Raw genomic sequence first — 13,443 nt, forward strand, 5'->3', positions numbered from 1 at the left:
TTCTATAGTCTGTGCGTGCGTTATTAGCTACCGGTTATGTGAAGTAATCTTTCTTCATCTGTGACAGGTATATGCCTGAGGGAAAGGAGATGCATGGCAAGGGAGAAAATCAAAACAGATAAATGCAATTTTCAATAGAATTTAAAGCTTAACACTATGGCGTGGCGCAAATTCCTAACCCACGGTCTACTTATTGGATTTTTCGGTGCAAAGTCACCATGGGCCCGGGGAGCGGGAATTAAAACGTAATTGAGAGAAAGAGGATCTGCCGCTTGCATTATTCGAGTCCAGCTTGCAACCGCAAAACAACAGTGCAGCAACTCGACAGTTCGGAAGAAATGTGGCGGCGCTTGCTCCTTATCTATAAAAGTGAGACAATAACGAACTGGCCATAAGTGCTTTATTTGCCCACAAGAAATTAATTACTTTTTTTACAAGTCATAGAATCCTTTGGAAACTTGTGAGGTTTCATTTGTAATTTTATCAACTTACCTTATCAAAAACGTTTCCTTACGGCAAAGCCACATTGTAACCTGTTTAATTAATGTTGGCTCAGCCCACCCATCACCACTTAAAACCCTTTTGCTAATCAAGCGAGGAGAATGTGTTTCCTAAACTTACTTCAAAAGTACCATAAACAACATCTAAAAACGTTGAACAGGGAGAACATTCTATGGAAAATACATTGTACTTATCAGGACTAACTGTCCCTTGTCATCACCTTACACCATTCGTTGTTTCTGAAACATGAAGCTCGTCGTTCTACAAAATTCCGGAAAAAACGCCCCTCGGGGAACAATTTTGACTTAATTATCCTAAATACTTTCGGAAACGCTGTTTAAAGTTCACGCTTGTTTTTAATGTCTTAAATCCGTTAGAACAAAGTTTAGAGGTTTTAAAAACCTAGCTTACTTTCAAACTGAATTGAGTTTGGATATAAAGATGCGCTTTGCACGTGATAAAATAGAAAACAACCCTACAGAAGTTTACATAGTTTGTCTAGAAAAGGAGAGTTGTTCCAAGATCTCAAATACCCCATACTAGAAGGGTATTTTCAAAACTACTCAGTTCAAAGAGTTATAACGAAATATATAACTAACTCCAGCACAGAAGCTTTCATAAAGGTTTTTATCTTCCTTCATACTAATTCAAAACTTGGCCATCGCTACGAGCAGAGCGATTAATGTACTTCTTCTGTTGTGATATGAAAAAAGGCGTGAAGCTGAATGCCCTAAGGTCTTTCATCGCTAGGGTTATCTAGTTGGCAGTGTAACCGGAACTAGCAAATTATCACATTGCACATCCTATTCTCGGAAGCAGTTTGAGAATTTAGCAAGGTTTTGTTCGGGACAGTATCTTTATTGGGGAGTTTACGAAACGACGACGGCTACGGCAACGATGACGTCACAAAACAATAATATCATAATATTTTTATGTTTTTCCGCATAACAACGACGTGAAATAACCAAATTTGAGGTTTTGACCGCAACCTTAACCTGAGCATAACAAACTTGTGCATGCCGAAAGGTGGCACCTTTCATTTTCAATTCTTAATCTGAAACCGTTCATACTGATCGACCAATTGATTTCTAGCATCACCCACAGTTGCACGACTTTGTAAGGGATGGAATAATCGCCAAAGGCTTACGATAGTAGGGAGCTTTACGAAACGACGACGCCGACGGCAACGACGACGCTACAAAACAATAGGTTTAGTGAGCAAAAACAATGGCTCTGCACGTACGTCTTGCATTTTGGTACATTTCTTTGCCGTCATGAAATCGTCCTAAATGACGACGTGAAATGACCAAATTCAAGGTTCTGTGGAAGAAGTTAGCACATAACGATGAATTTTCAGTTCTCTCTCTGCGTTTCCAACCCACTCATACCAGTTTAATTATTCGACAGTTACTACACAATTTTAACGCGAAACGACATGAAATAGTTTCGTAGTGATATGAATAACGCGAACTTGTATTTTCAAATGAAGTCCTCGTAGCCGTCGTCGTCCTCGTTTCGTAAGCTCCCTAGTTCGTCGACGCCGGTAGATCTTAGACTCCCTATTCTGAACTAATTTCTCTAGGAGCTAATTGTGGCCATGACAAACCGTAACCGTCGGTGCATACGGTAGTATTCAATAGCTAAAAAGAAACCTTATCATTTAATACAATTTCAATACAGCTATGACGCGTGCTGCAGATCTAAAACAAGTTAAGATACAATTTACCCCTCAGAAATGTTTTGATGCCTTGAGGCATAAAACAGCAGCTATAAAAAAGCTCACTGTCATTAACGGAATTTTAAAACTCCTCGCATATCGACAGTAAATCTAATCTTGCTAAGACTCTCCCACAAAACTAAAATAGTTTTCAAACAACAAACAGACTGCATGCTTTTAAATTATCCGTCCATTTAAGGACTGTAAGATAACCTTAAAGCCCTTCTCACTTCGTCACCCGGTTGCAATTTCGTTCAGCAACCTAGAGGTTCCTTTCTGCTTCAGTGCTAAACTTTCTAAGAGCAACCACAGGTATCCACCCTCATATTGGGCACGTCTTGTTTCATGACCCGCTCATCGTCATCAAAATATAGAATAGAGAGGCCTGACATTTTTGAAGGGGTACAGCATATCGAAAACTCTTGTTGAAGATCCTTCTTTGACATTTCTTGAATCAGGTAAGAGTATGTATATATAGGAGAAATGACATTGTCGCACATCCCCTCACAAAAGTTGGCGTTGAATCCTGTGGGGTAGATTATCCAGGAATCCCAGCCAATTTTTGTAAAATTCACAAACAGCGTGCGACGGCAGCATTGCGATGCCGGCTCTCCTCCCACGCAATCTATCGGTTGACGTCTCGTTCTTCTCAGTGCTTTGGGCTTGTTTAAGTCGATTACTACAAATGGGCGAAGTGGTCCTCGGGAGCTTATTAGTTGGCTGGTGTCTCTTTCACAATCTTGGCATGATATTTCCAAACCAAGGACACCTAGATGTGTTGCATTGAAATGTGTTGCGCTTGCCTTCTTAAACCAATGCTGAACAATCTCCTTCATGTCCACCACGATCCAGCCAGATCCACTTTTTTTTTCTTTTTTCACTATAGACTTTACCACCTGAACGTGCATTTCCATGTTTCCTTGCATTGTTTCCTCAGTGTTGAGTGCCACTATATGAAGAAATCGTCCCTCGAGCTCTGTTTTCTTGCTTTTGCGCATATGCAGCCATAGTACTGCTGAGGGTACTGAGCTGTGTACCGAGTTTTCTTCCAGTTTGAAGTAAAATCTCAGTTTCCTCGAGAAATTTCGTCTAGTTCGCGAGACTGGAACTTTGGCTGAAAAACGAATCAGAAACGTTCCTTTGTTGGGTTTAGGGACGTAAAAAATCACAGACGTGTAAATTCAACTTGAATGATTATTTTCTCTATTCTTGCTTCGGCTTCCTGTACCTGCTTTTGAGGAAAGCAAGCATACCTGACGTGAATTTGACCAGTTATGTTCAGAGACAACATAATTGCAAAGCAATGCAAAATTCTCTAAGTTTTGTGAACGAAATCTTTTAATTAATAGTACAAGCCAAGCTATTGTTTTAAGGTGACTTGGTTGTGTGTAATGCTAATACACCTGCAGTCACGTATGCTTTTCTTAAGTTTGACGAGAACTTTGTGTCTCCAAAACCCTACTGTCCTGTCCATACCTGACATATTTTAATTCTTATGCAAGAGAAATGGATTATTTAAAAAGACGAATTTTACGACGAATAAAATCAGTTTTTTTCCACAACACTCTTCAGCCGGTTATGAATAGAAGGCGTTGTAGTTTGACTCCGCCTTCTAATTTAGCTAATGTGCGTAACACAATGAGCTGTTTCTTATCGTAAAATTGCAATCAAAAGCCGTAATTTTAATCAACACTATATGAGACGCCAGTGACTTATCACTTGCTCGATAAAAAAAATAAAGTATTCTAAGTACTTGAAAGACTGTTCTCACAGAAGTTCTTAAACTTTGCGGTTTGTTGAAAAGCACGAGAATTCCCAAGAAATGTACTAAAAAAATTTTACTGATGCCCTCTTGACCGACCCAATATTGTTAAAACCGCGAAAAAACACCTGAATAATACCAACTCGAGACCAGGCCATGACCTCGATGTAAAGAATCTGCAGGAAGAAAGTTCCGACATGAAAAAACATTATTTTCTCACAAATGAACCCCTGGCTCCTACCTTTTTCACTAAAAAGAATAATTTGGGTTGTCTTTCCATAGTACTCGTCTTCGTCATATTCTGGTTCATTTTCGTAATTTTCTTCTTCAATGAGGTTCAAATTTGAGAGCAGGGCTGCGATTCTAAGTTCCTTTGGTTTATGCTTCAGAACCGGTTCCTTTTCCAACTGAAGCTTTGCCAGCAATTTTGCCTTGATCATCTCTATTCTTAAATTGTGTAAGTCCGAACCGTTCTTCTCGTTGTAATTCTTACTGCAGTCTGGACAGCCTTGCTTTGCTTGGATCTGCGAAGTATTTTCTGATTTTTCGTTGTGTGGGGAAATGATTCTCAGAGGCTTGTTAAATGCAGCGCCAGAGGAATTACTTCTGCTAGGCATCGTTAGATCTTGAGTGGCTTTAGTCTCTAAGCTTAAATCAGCTCCTTGAGGAAATACAATCGCGGTTAGATAGAGTGTCAAGATCGCGCTGCAGGAAAATCCGGCCATTTTACCAACAGGGTTATTTAGCGTGCTCCTGTCTGTTGGCGACGAGGGAGAAAATTAGCAAAAGATGTGCAGCTCGCTAATGAAGCAAAGGAATCAAATTGATTAGCAACCCTGATTGATCAAAGCATTTCAACACTGTCAATGAGAGGCATTGACCAATAGCGTTCCTCGACCTTTCAAGTTCTTTTCAACGGATCGCATGTCTTTGTTTATTGTTTCAATCATGCTTGCACGCTTTTTGGGCTTCCTGATTTTCCAACAGTGTTTCAAATCCCATTTTATACCCGATAAGGGGCTAACCATATGGGCCACTCGTTCAAGTATTGCAACTTCCGGTTCTTGAAATTCTGTACACAGCTCATAGAATGAGTTTGTCTTTCGTCGACAGATCGCTTCTTTGCTTTTTGTTTGCTAATAGTTTGGGAGGCGATAGCTTGACATTATAGACCCCTTATCATCAACACGTCGTTGCCAGTTGGATTTAATCGTATTAAAATCAGTTTATGTCTTTTGGTTGTCACAGGGTAATACCATTGCTTGTCATCACATGCGCTGCTCCAGCTTATAGGAAAATCTATTATTCTCCGCCACTACGTTACAATACAGAAGATGTCTTGTTGAGGATTAACATAAATCAAAGAGACTTAAGCAATAATGAAGTCCCTCGAGATGACGATATTTCATTCGCTTTAAACCGAAACTCAAGTAAGTTCAAATAGAAAGGCGGGATCTAGGATAGCTTTTGAAGAAACGTTTTCTAACCTCCGAGATCTTGAATAGGGAAGCAATGCCCTTTCCAAAACCAGCCCTTTTTGACACAAAAATCTTGAAATAAATAAAATGACTCCTAGCAAAAAATTTTTGACCTATTCAGAATTTAAATGACCTTAACGATAAGTAACGAAGCATCAACGTGAGTAATTGGTATGTTATACGTGCCAAAAAGTGTTTTTCCAAATATCTTGGAGCTGTTTTCGTGACAAGGAAAGTGGATTCCTGCACACTACTTCTTATGCTTTTATATTCAAATAAACTTAACTTGAAATATCCGTTGATGAGCTCAATGAAACGCAGTCAAAACAAGAGAACTTGTTTTCGTTGGCCGGGGTTAAAGTGTTTCTGGTTCTAACACAGCTCACAGCTCCCGCAGAGCGCATGAAAGAAGTTAATAGAGGGTTATAAATGTGTCTCTATGTTAGTAAAAATAGTCTATCCTTTTCACGAAACATAGCCGTGATAATTGCTATTTTGTTTTTAATGACCTCTTTTGATTTGTAGCAAATTTGTCTCAATTAAATTTACCAGTACGCCACCTCTCCCTAAAATAATCGTCGCCGACATCACCGGCTTTGAAGAAGAGAGTAATTATCGTCGTTTTAGTAAAATAAGTGAACAATTTGACGCAGTTACTAAAAATACTTGAAAGATTTAGATGAGCAGGGTAATTCTCTCAGAGGTATGAGATAAAGTCAATTATCTGTAGTCGTCGAATGCTCCGAAAAGAAGGCGACATTTATATCTGTAACTCCACACACAGGTATTTTTATAGACTGGCATAGCAACACGTTTGCCTTTGGCTTTTTGGACAACGTGCTTTTCGCAAACAACACAAATGTCTTTTTTAATTTGATCTTTTTCCATAACCATGACCTTAGCAAGGATATTTGTGACACACATTTTCTCACGTGAGAGTTGTTTTGTCCGTGAGTAGGAGTTGTGTATTGTTTACCGAAAAATAATTTGTACAACACACTTCACAAGTTCCTAAACGATGCTGTGTCTCACATTCTTAAACTAAACAAAAGACGCCCATTTAGATATCACAGTATATGCTTGATTATGATACAACAAGGCGAGCGTAGCATCACTGTTTGTGTGAAACCTTTGTCAGTCAGATTCTTGAACTTTCTTGAACTTTTTAGGACAAAGTGGAAATGCCGACGAGTTTTCTAGAAGCCAGGAAACGAAACATTAAACAGCTGTTTGAGACGTTGCAATCTTCAGTTAATGTTCTAGATAATTTACAGGCCAAAAGTCTCAACACTACCAACGGGAGTAGAATTTTGTTGCACAATACGGAAGGGGCGTGCGCTCGGCAGTCAAAATTGTGCGCAGTCCAGCTGAGAATGCATTGACAATCAGATACGTGTATTTATTTTTTGAGGTTTTTAAAAAAGATATGCAGAGAATTCTTCGCATTTGCGTGATAACGACCAGCCCAAACAAATTCCACATTTATGCGATAGAGACCTACCCAAAACAAATTTCAGATTCTTTCATCTAAAAAAAATTCAGCAATATGCACACTCCTTCAAGCTTGGAATTTCGAGTCAAGGAGAAAAAAATAAGCCTTAAAGAGTGGGATGGAAAATATGTTCAGTATGCAAGTTTTCTCGCTTTCAATCTTGGCTAGGGGCTATCACTTTTGTGCCAACACTAATTTCTTAGCCCCTGCGGTGCGGCTACGTTATCTTTCATTATTACAATGAGACCGCCATTTGGGTCATTGGTCAATTCTATTTTATGTTTCTGACGTTTTTGGCTCGCAGCCCTCCGCTGTACCGGAATTCTTAGCTGGTTTGCACATTAAAACTTTCCCTTGTTAAACCGTTTTCTCGAGAGCTTAATAACATCGTAAGAAAACTTAACACCCATATTTCTTTGGCTGATGTATATCCCGTTCTAATAGTGTTCGTCCATTGTAAACGAAGACCGGTAAGAACACGTAATACCCACTCAAAGGTTAGTTAGTTCGGAAAGTATTTATGATGGTCCACGTGTGGCGCATGTATTATAGTTCTCTATGGCTTTACAAGTGTTAGATATTCATGGAATCTTGAACTGCTTAAAAGCTGATTATAGTTATTACAGTGGAATAAAAAGAATTGAAAGAATTAGGCCTTGTCAAATACGACGTATAAAGACTCTGCATGGCTCATGCTACAAAAAATATCTATTTTGTTCAAAAAGTTACTAACTTTAAGTACGTTTTCATCGTCTTTCGTGCTCAAACGAAAAAAAGAACTAAATGTAATAAAAAGGAGAAAAATTCTGTATGCTCCGAGCGAAGGCATTCAAGAGGCAAACCGGGGGTGTCAGTCAAATCAATCGCAGCTATAATTTACTTAATTAACCAAAATAGATGGAAAACTTATAAATTGGACGCCATTCAACTACAACGAGGATAAGCTATGGAGCACTGTACGTGTTTTTGACGATTTACAAGTGGCTGAGGAGAAAGTCAATGACAGCCGCCGGCGAGTCAGTAAGGTGCATCTCTATCGCCATGTCAACTATCGGTCTTCTGTTACTGCTATCGCTTTCAGAACATTTAAGACAGGGTGACTTACCTCGCCATAACTGCCAGATTATGCGCCCAGCTTCCCGTTGGTCCCGATCACCAGAACGTTATTTTCTAGCAAATGCCCTCTCAGTGTGTGATAATTTATTTCTTTTGGTTAAGGAATACTTCTAAATCAAGTTTTGAGAGAATAGTTCCGGTCCTTGACCTTCCAAGAATCGATAAATATTTTCTTTTTCCTAACAAAATATAGCCGGTTATTGTACTATATCAGTTTTAACCCAACCACTTCCTTGTAGTAGTTCGTTGGCAACAAGGTTCTTCAAAGGTTTCTGTTAAGATACGTCTGTTAGAAACCACATAATTCGGAGAAACCTTAGGAGACCGGGCCGAACTTGTACCCGTATGAAATTTTTGCAGCCATTTACATGAAACCGGGACGAAATGATATGTTTTGTCGAATAAATATATGGCTGACCCAAGAGCATACAGGCTTGAAATTTCTAGATCCGGTCTGAGTGACTTGCTGTCATTTACATGAGAACGGTACGAACTCAGACCGGACCGAGAATTTCTCGTCTCGATTCAGCAACCGAGACGAAGTCAGACAGGTCTCATGTAATCGCATAACAAGAAATGTAAAAAGGCCGATACCAACTCATGCCGGTCTGAGTTCGTCCCGGTCTCGTGTAAAAACCTCTTAAGTGCTTGCATGGCAACTGTTCTCCACGTGGATGTTTTAAAGACTTTAAAATTCCATTCAGCACAAGTTGATTTTGACTGATTTATATTAAGAATAGAAGTCTAACTGATGGTAGGAAAGCTCGAGCAATCGTTTTGATCCAGACAACACAGACTGAACTGGCCGCAAATTCGGCTAAAAAACTATCAGTTTACTTTATTATACTGCTTTTCTTAACTCTGAAATCATTTACTTATTTAGAACTACGTGAAAAGTGAAAAAAGCAAGCCATCCATCCTGGAAATTTCATTCGTACTGATCACCTTGCACTTTGATTAACCGTGACAACGTGGCCATTTATTGGCCAATGAATTTTTATCTTTGGAGTGACCGAAGGGTTAAACGAATTATTTGCATTTTTGCACACTGTAAATCTGAGCTCAGTAGTTGAAATTGGTCGCACAGAGCCTAAAAACACGACAATGCCGACGAGACCTTGAAAGGTGGAAGCAAAATTCATTGGTTTGATCGGAAGATGAACAATGGCTCAGCGTTGTACCATTGCCGTTGTTGGCCTGACAATTACATGAAATGTCTTAATTTGAGGTTTTGTGAACGACGTGAGGGGTTGACAAAAAACTTTTAATTCTCTCACCGTCAAATAAATGCCATCACGGTTCATTCATATTGTACTACTTGGAAAACTAGCCATGATAAACTTTCCACGCCGAATGCCTGATGATTTGGAAGAATCGCGTCGTCTCAGTTTTTTTTGGCTTGAGCCCTGCAATACGCTCAGTATTGTGAATGGTCAACGTACGGTTTTTTTTTTTTGACACTTTAATCTGCTTTGCAGATGCACGCTTCACGTGGGCACTAAAATCTTACAGTGGCTACCACAGATTCGTTTCTAAGATGATAGAAAAAAGCGTAACCTATTTGAACCATGTGGGAAGTTCACACCGAAACGAATTCAACGTTAGGAATTTCCTAGTCATTTTGTTGTGCCTATCCTTAGTTGCAAAAGAGAACGATCAAAAAGGTACCAAACGAGATTTCATCATGATTTCACTGATTATGTAACAGGTCCCAGTTGTTCAAAGGCCAGATAATTTTATCCGGTAGATAAGTCACTATCCAGCACTTTCAATCTGCGTAAAGATTTCAGTATTTGTAACCGTACTGTCTAATCAAATTTAACAGGGACACCCATCGATAATCTTCGGTGAAATATGTGTTCTAAGAATTACTACGTTACTGGCAAACAGCTATAGATTTCTTTACCAAAACATCACCTAAAAGATTCACAGAAAGGGAAAAGTAGTTTCTTACGTTTTCGGAAGGGATATGTTTACAATTTTTGGCACTTAAAAAGGTTGCCTTGGAGTTTCGGATCAGCAAATGGTTCGGTTGGAAGTTCGTCGAAGGTAACGTTCAGCTAGCAATTTCTGAAGTGAAGGAGTTTCAACATTTCCTAACATTTTCAGACAGTTTCATCTTCAGCTCAGATATCCGAACAGATCAAATAATTGTGGGTGATAAAAAATCTCTTTAGACAGTCTTTTGACGTTACAAGGAGCCTAGAAATGTCTCTAAAGGGCATTTGGAGCCCTTGATCTACGTAAAGACGTGTACCATCCCTCGTTAGGTCACCAGGTTCTGACATAATTTTTATGTCCATCACAGCTTGAGGAAGGCCTGTTTCTGTTCCGACCATTTGGGGCACAACCTAACTGAACATCGGTGAATTTTGTTTCGTACTTTGGTCTTCCTGCGGCACGTTTCACTGTAGCAAAAATAGAACCAGTTAATCGCAAGGTTATCGATTTCTGTTATTGTTATAGATCTGGCCCAAGTTGCTCAAAGGGGATAAGTCACTATACAGAGTGTAAAATATACTCCACGTTGAATGTTGGCTAAGGCTTTGGTAAGAACGTACGTTGGCCTTTCACTGACCATTGTGCCCCGCGTCATAAAGATGCAATCCCGGAGTTCACGGCAAATGTTGGCCGAGTTTTTTTGGACTCTCTGCATTAGAGTCACAGTTCTCTCGTTAGGCCTGGGTTTTTTTCAATAACTTTACACGGTTCAAAGTCGTTGAATAAGAATTCACACATTAAGTGCATGGCAGTTTTACGGTTTAAACAAGCCGGAAAATATGTACTTTAGTTCAAGTATATAGCATTCCTCGCAACTCAAAGCGATGTCACATTATTTTCGCAGGATCGATAAACTCTTAATTAGTCAGTGGATGATCTAGTACTGTTTCGGTATTTGCAGCCAACAGGCAAGAATGAATTGAGATCCAAAGATCACTTCAACGAGTTTTGTCTGTCACCAACTGAAATAGTGATTTCAACAGCCGGGTTGCTGTTTGCAGTGAAAACGGCACTAGCCGGCGTTAATTATATATGTTTGATGATTTTAAACTGATCTCTTGAAAAGTCATGCATGTTGTACCATAAGAATCAAAGATGCACTAGAATGTAGTTAAACCGGCACACCACAATGGAATGCTAATAAATTGATTAACGAGAAAAAAACCGATAACAATAAACTAAATTTAGGGTTTCTTTTATGTTTGCCGTTTTGCAATTTTTTTTTTTTTGGATGAACATTCGATAATAGATTGGATAAATGAGCCAGATTGTCTCTAAAGTTAAGACTTGAAAACCTGGGGTAAGTAAAATCCGACCTCATCCTGTTACTCAATCCACTTTGCCTAACTGAACTTAATACCATCTAGCGGATTGCCGTCTGAAAAGAAGAGATGAATCCAAAGGGTTATAATTGGAACATCAGGTGATATCACTGACTGGTGACCTACTGCATTTGTTAATCGCCCACCTTGTCGAGGACAGGCATCACGGTAGCATGAGGGGAGGTATTGATAAGCGAGAACCGCGTCAGATACCAGAAGTTCTAGCCTATGAAATCAGGCGTCGATAAACCAACTAAGAGTAGGATAGTACAAAAGCTCTTCAGTGATTCGAATAACTCAAGACATACGTAAATCCTCACCTTTTCAATTAGTTTAGTCTCGAATTACCTCTCTTAAACAAGCTAAAGATACGAACCCCCAAAAACATGCCACTAAAACTGTGACCTGGCGAATTGTGGTAATCTCCACTCGATAACATGAGCTGAATTGAAGGTGATACTAATACTCTCACTTGATTAGAGTAATCTTACTTGATTCGCCTTATCCCTTTCGGACACACAGCTTGCCGTTGAAACGGTAAAGAAATACCGCTATCTATGTTTTATAAATAAGCTGCGAAAAGTTCATCAGGCTAATCCTATAATAATAGGCAACAATGTACTTAAAGGGGTTATGTCACGTTTTTTTAGGGTGGTTAGGGAAAATCTGTTGCTGTTAATCACGAATTTAAAACTCGAAAATGGTGATGTGGAAGTCCTTTACTGATAAAATTATCGTTCCACCACAATTTAGATGATTCTGAGCAAAAACGTCCTTTATCCAAGCGATTTGCAATAAACTTAAAAAAACCCAGGCCGACTTTTTTCACGATTACCCAAATCTAAAATGTAATTCGCTTCAATCTTGTCCATTTGTGTCCATTCATGCTTCTCTTTCTTTTTGAGGTATTTCTTTTATGTTGTTCAACAGTTTTAACTGGTTATTGCAATGTTTCATTCTACTTTTTGGGCATTTTGGGTGTCATGAAATTATATCTTTTTGCATGACACAGACCCTTTACCCTGCACCGTATAGTGTAATCTGATGAGGGCTCTATAAATTTGCAGATCATATAGTAGGCCTTTTTATTACTAAGAAATGATAGACTCAGGTTATCCCAAAATGGAAAAATACCACGGCCGTTTCAAACAGCGGTGTGTGTTGTAAAGAAACCACATTCGCCTGGCGGTATCTGCATGAAAGCGCTTAGCTTTATGGTATATATTGGATCGTTTGCTTTCCAAGTGAGATAAGTAATTAGAGCTTTATCAGGTCACGGTTATGAATTCCGACGACCGCCTGAAAACCTCAAGTTCTTTCTAGTCATTCTCGTTTTGTTTTTACAAAATGGGGTGTTTGCTAACACCGTATAAGAGATATCAGTTTCAAAATCAGGGGCACCCAACGAATCTGTTCCTCACATTATCTGTTCCCCAGAGGAATATTGCTGGCTGGCAATTGGTTATTGATAGAGGTTTTGCCTAGGAATTACTGACTTTTTCTAGCATTTCAATCCGAGCTGGCTGTAGAAACTCTGAAGACTGAGGACGGCTAAAAAAAAGAACCCCTTCCCTCTCCCAAACATACGACGGCTGGTCAGAGAGATTGCGCTTGCGGAAAAAACCTGTTTTGTCCCGGTTTTGTCGCTTTTGTTCGGTCGTTTTGGATCGAGGGATTTGAAAGCGTGCGGAATTCCTGGCTGGGAAATAAATTTGATCAGCTGGCTGGGAAACCAACCAATTTTATCTAGCTGGCTAGGAAATTTCTTGTGTGTCTTGCTGGGAAAAAGGAACAGATAATGTTTTCCCAGCAACACTGAAAAACACCTTAAAATGCCTTAATAACATTTATTTTCATTAACTGAGGTATAATAATACATTTTACAACAAATTGGTCGTTGGGTGCCCCTGCAAAATATCCGAAAAGCAACTAACACAGATACTTTTTGTTTTATTGGGTTAATAAATTGTGATTACATGTACAACGTAACCACGAGATTAAAGAACTCAGTTTTGGAGCCATTAGCCTCTTACCAAAACCCTGCTCTTCGATTC

General features: G+C 39.2%; 1 protein-coding gene across 1 annotated transcript; it reads right to left on the minus strand.

Annotated features, from left to right (window-relative positions):
* Window positions 1-382: 382 nt before the first annotated feature.
* On the minus strand, window positions 383-8,144 carry LOC138022847 (growth/differentiation factor 8-like). The gene is made up of 3 exons (XM_068869826.1): window positions 8,056-8,144; window positions 4,222-4,781; window positions 383-3,332 (listed from the first exon to the last, which is right to left on the minus strand). The coding sequence occupies exons 2-3, from the start codon at window positions 4,703-4,705 to the stop codon at window positions 2,515-2,517; spliced, it is 1,302 nt and encodes a 433-aa protein (XP_068725927.1). The 5' UTR covers window positions 4,706-4,781; window positions 8,056-8,144; the 3' UTR covers window positions 383-2,514.
* Between the last annotated feature and the right edge of the window lie 5,299 nt (window positions 8,145-13,443).

This window comes from Montipora capricornis, chromosome 11, assembly GCF_036669925.1.
Source record: "Montipora capricornis isolate CH-2021 chromosome 11, ASM3666992v2, whole genome shotgun sequence".
NCBI lineage: Eukaryota > Metazoa > Cnidaria > Anthozoa > Scleractinia > Acroporidae > Montipora > Montipora capricornis.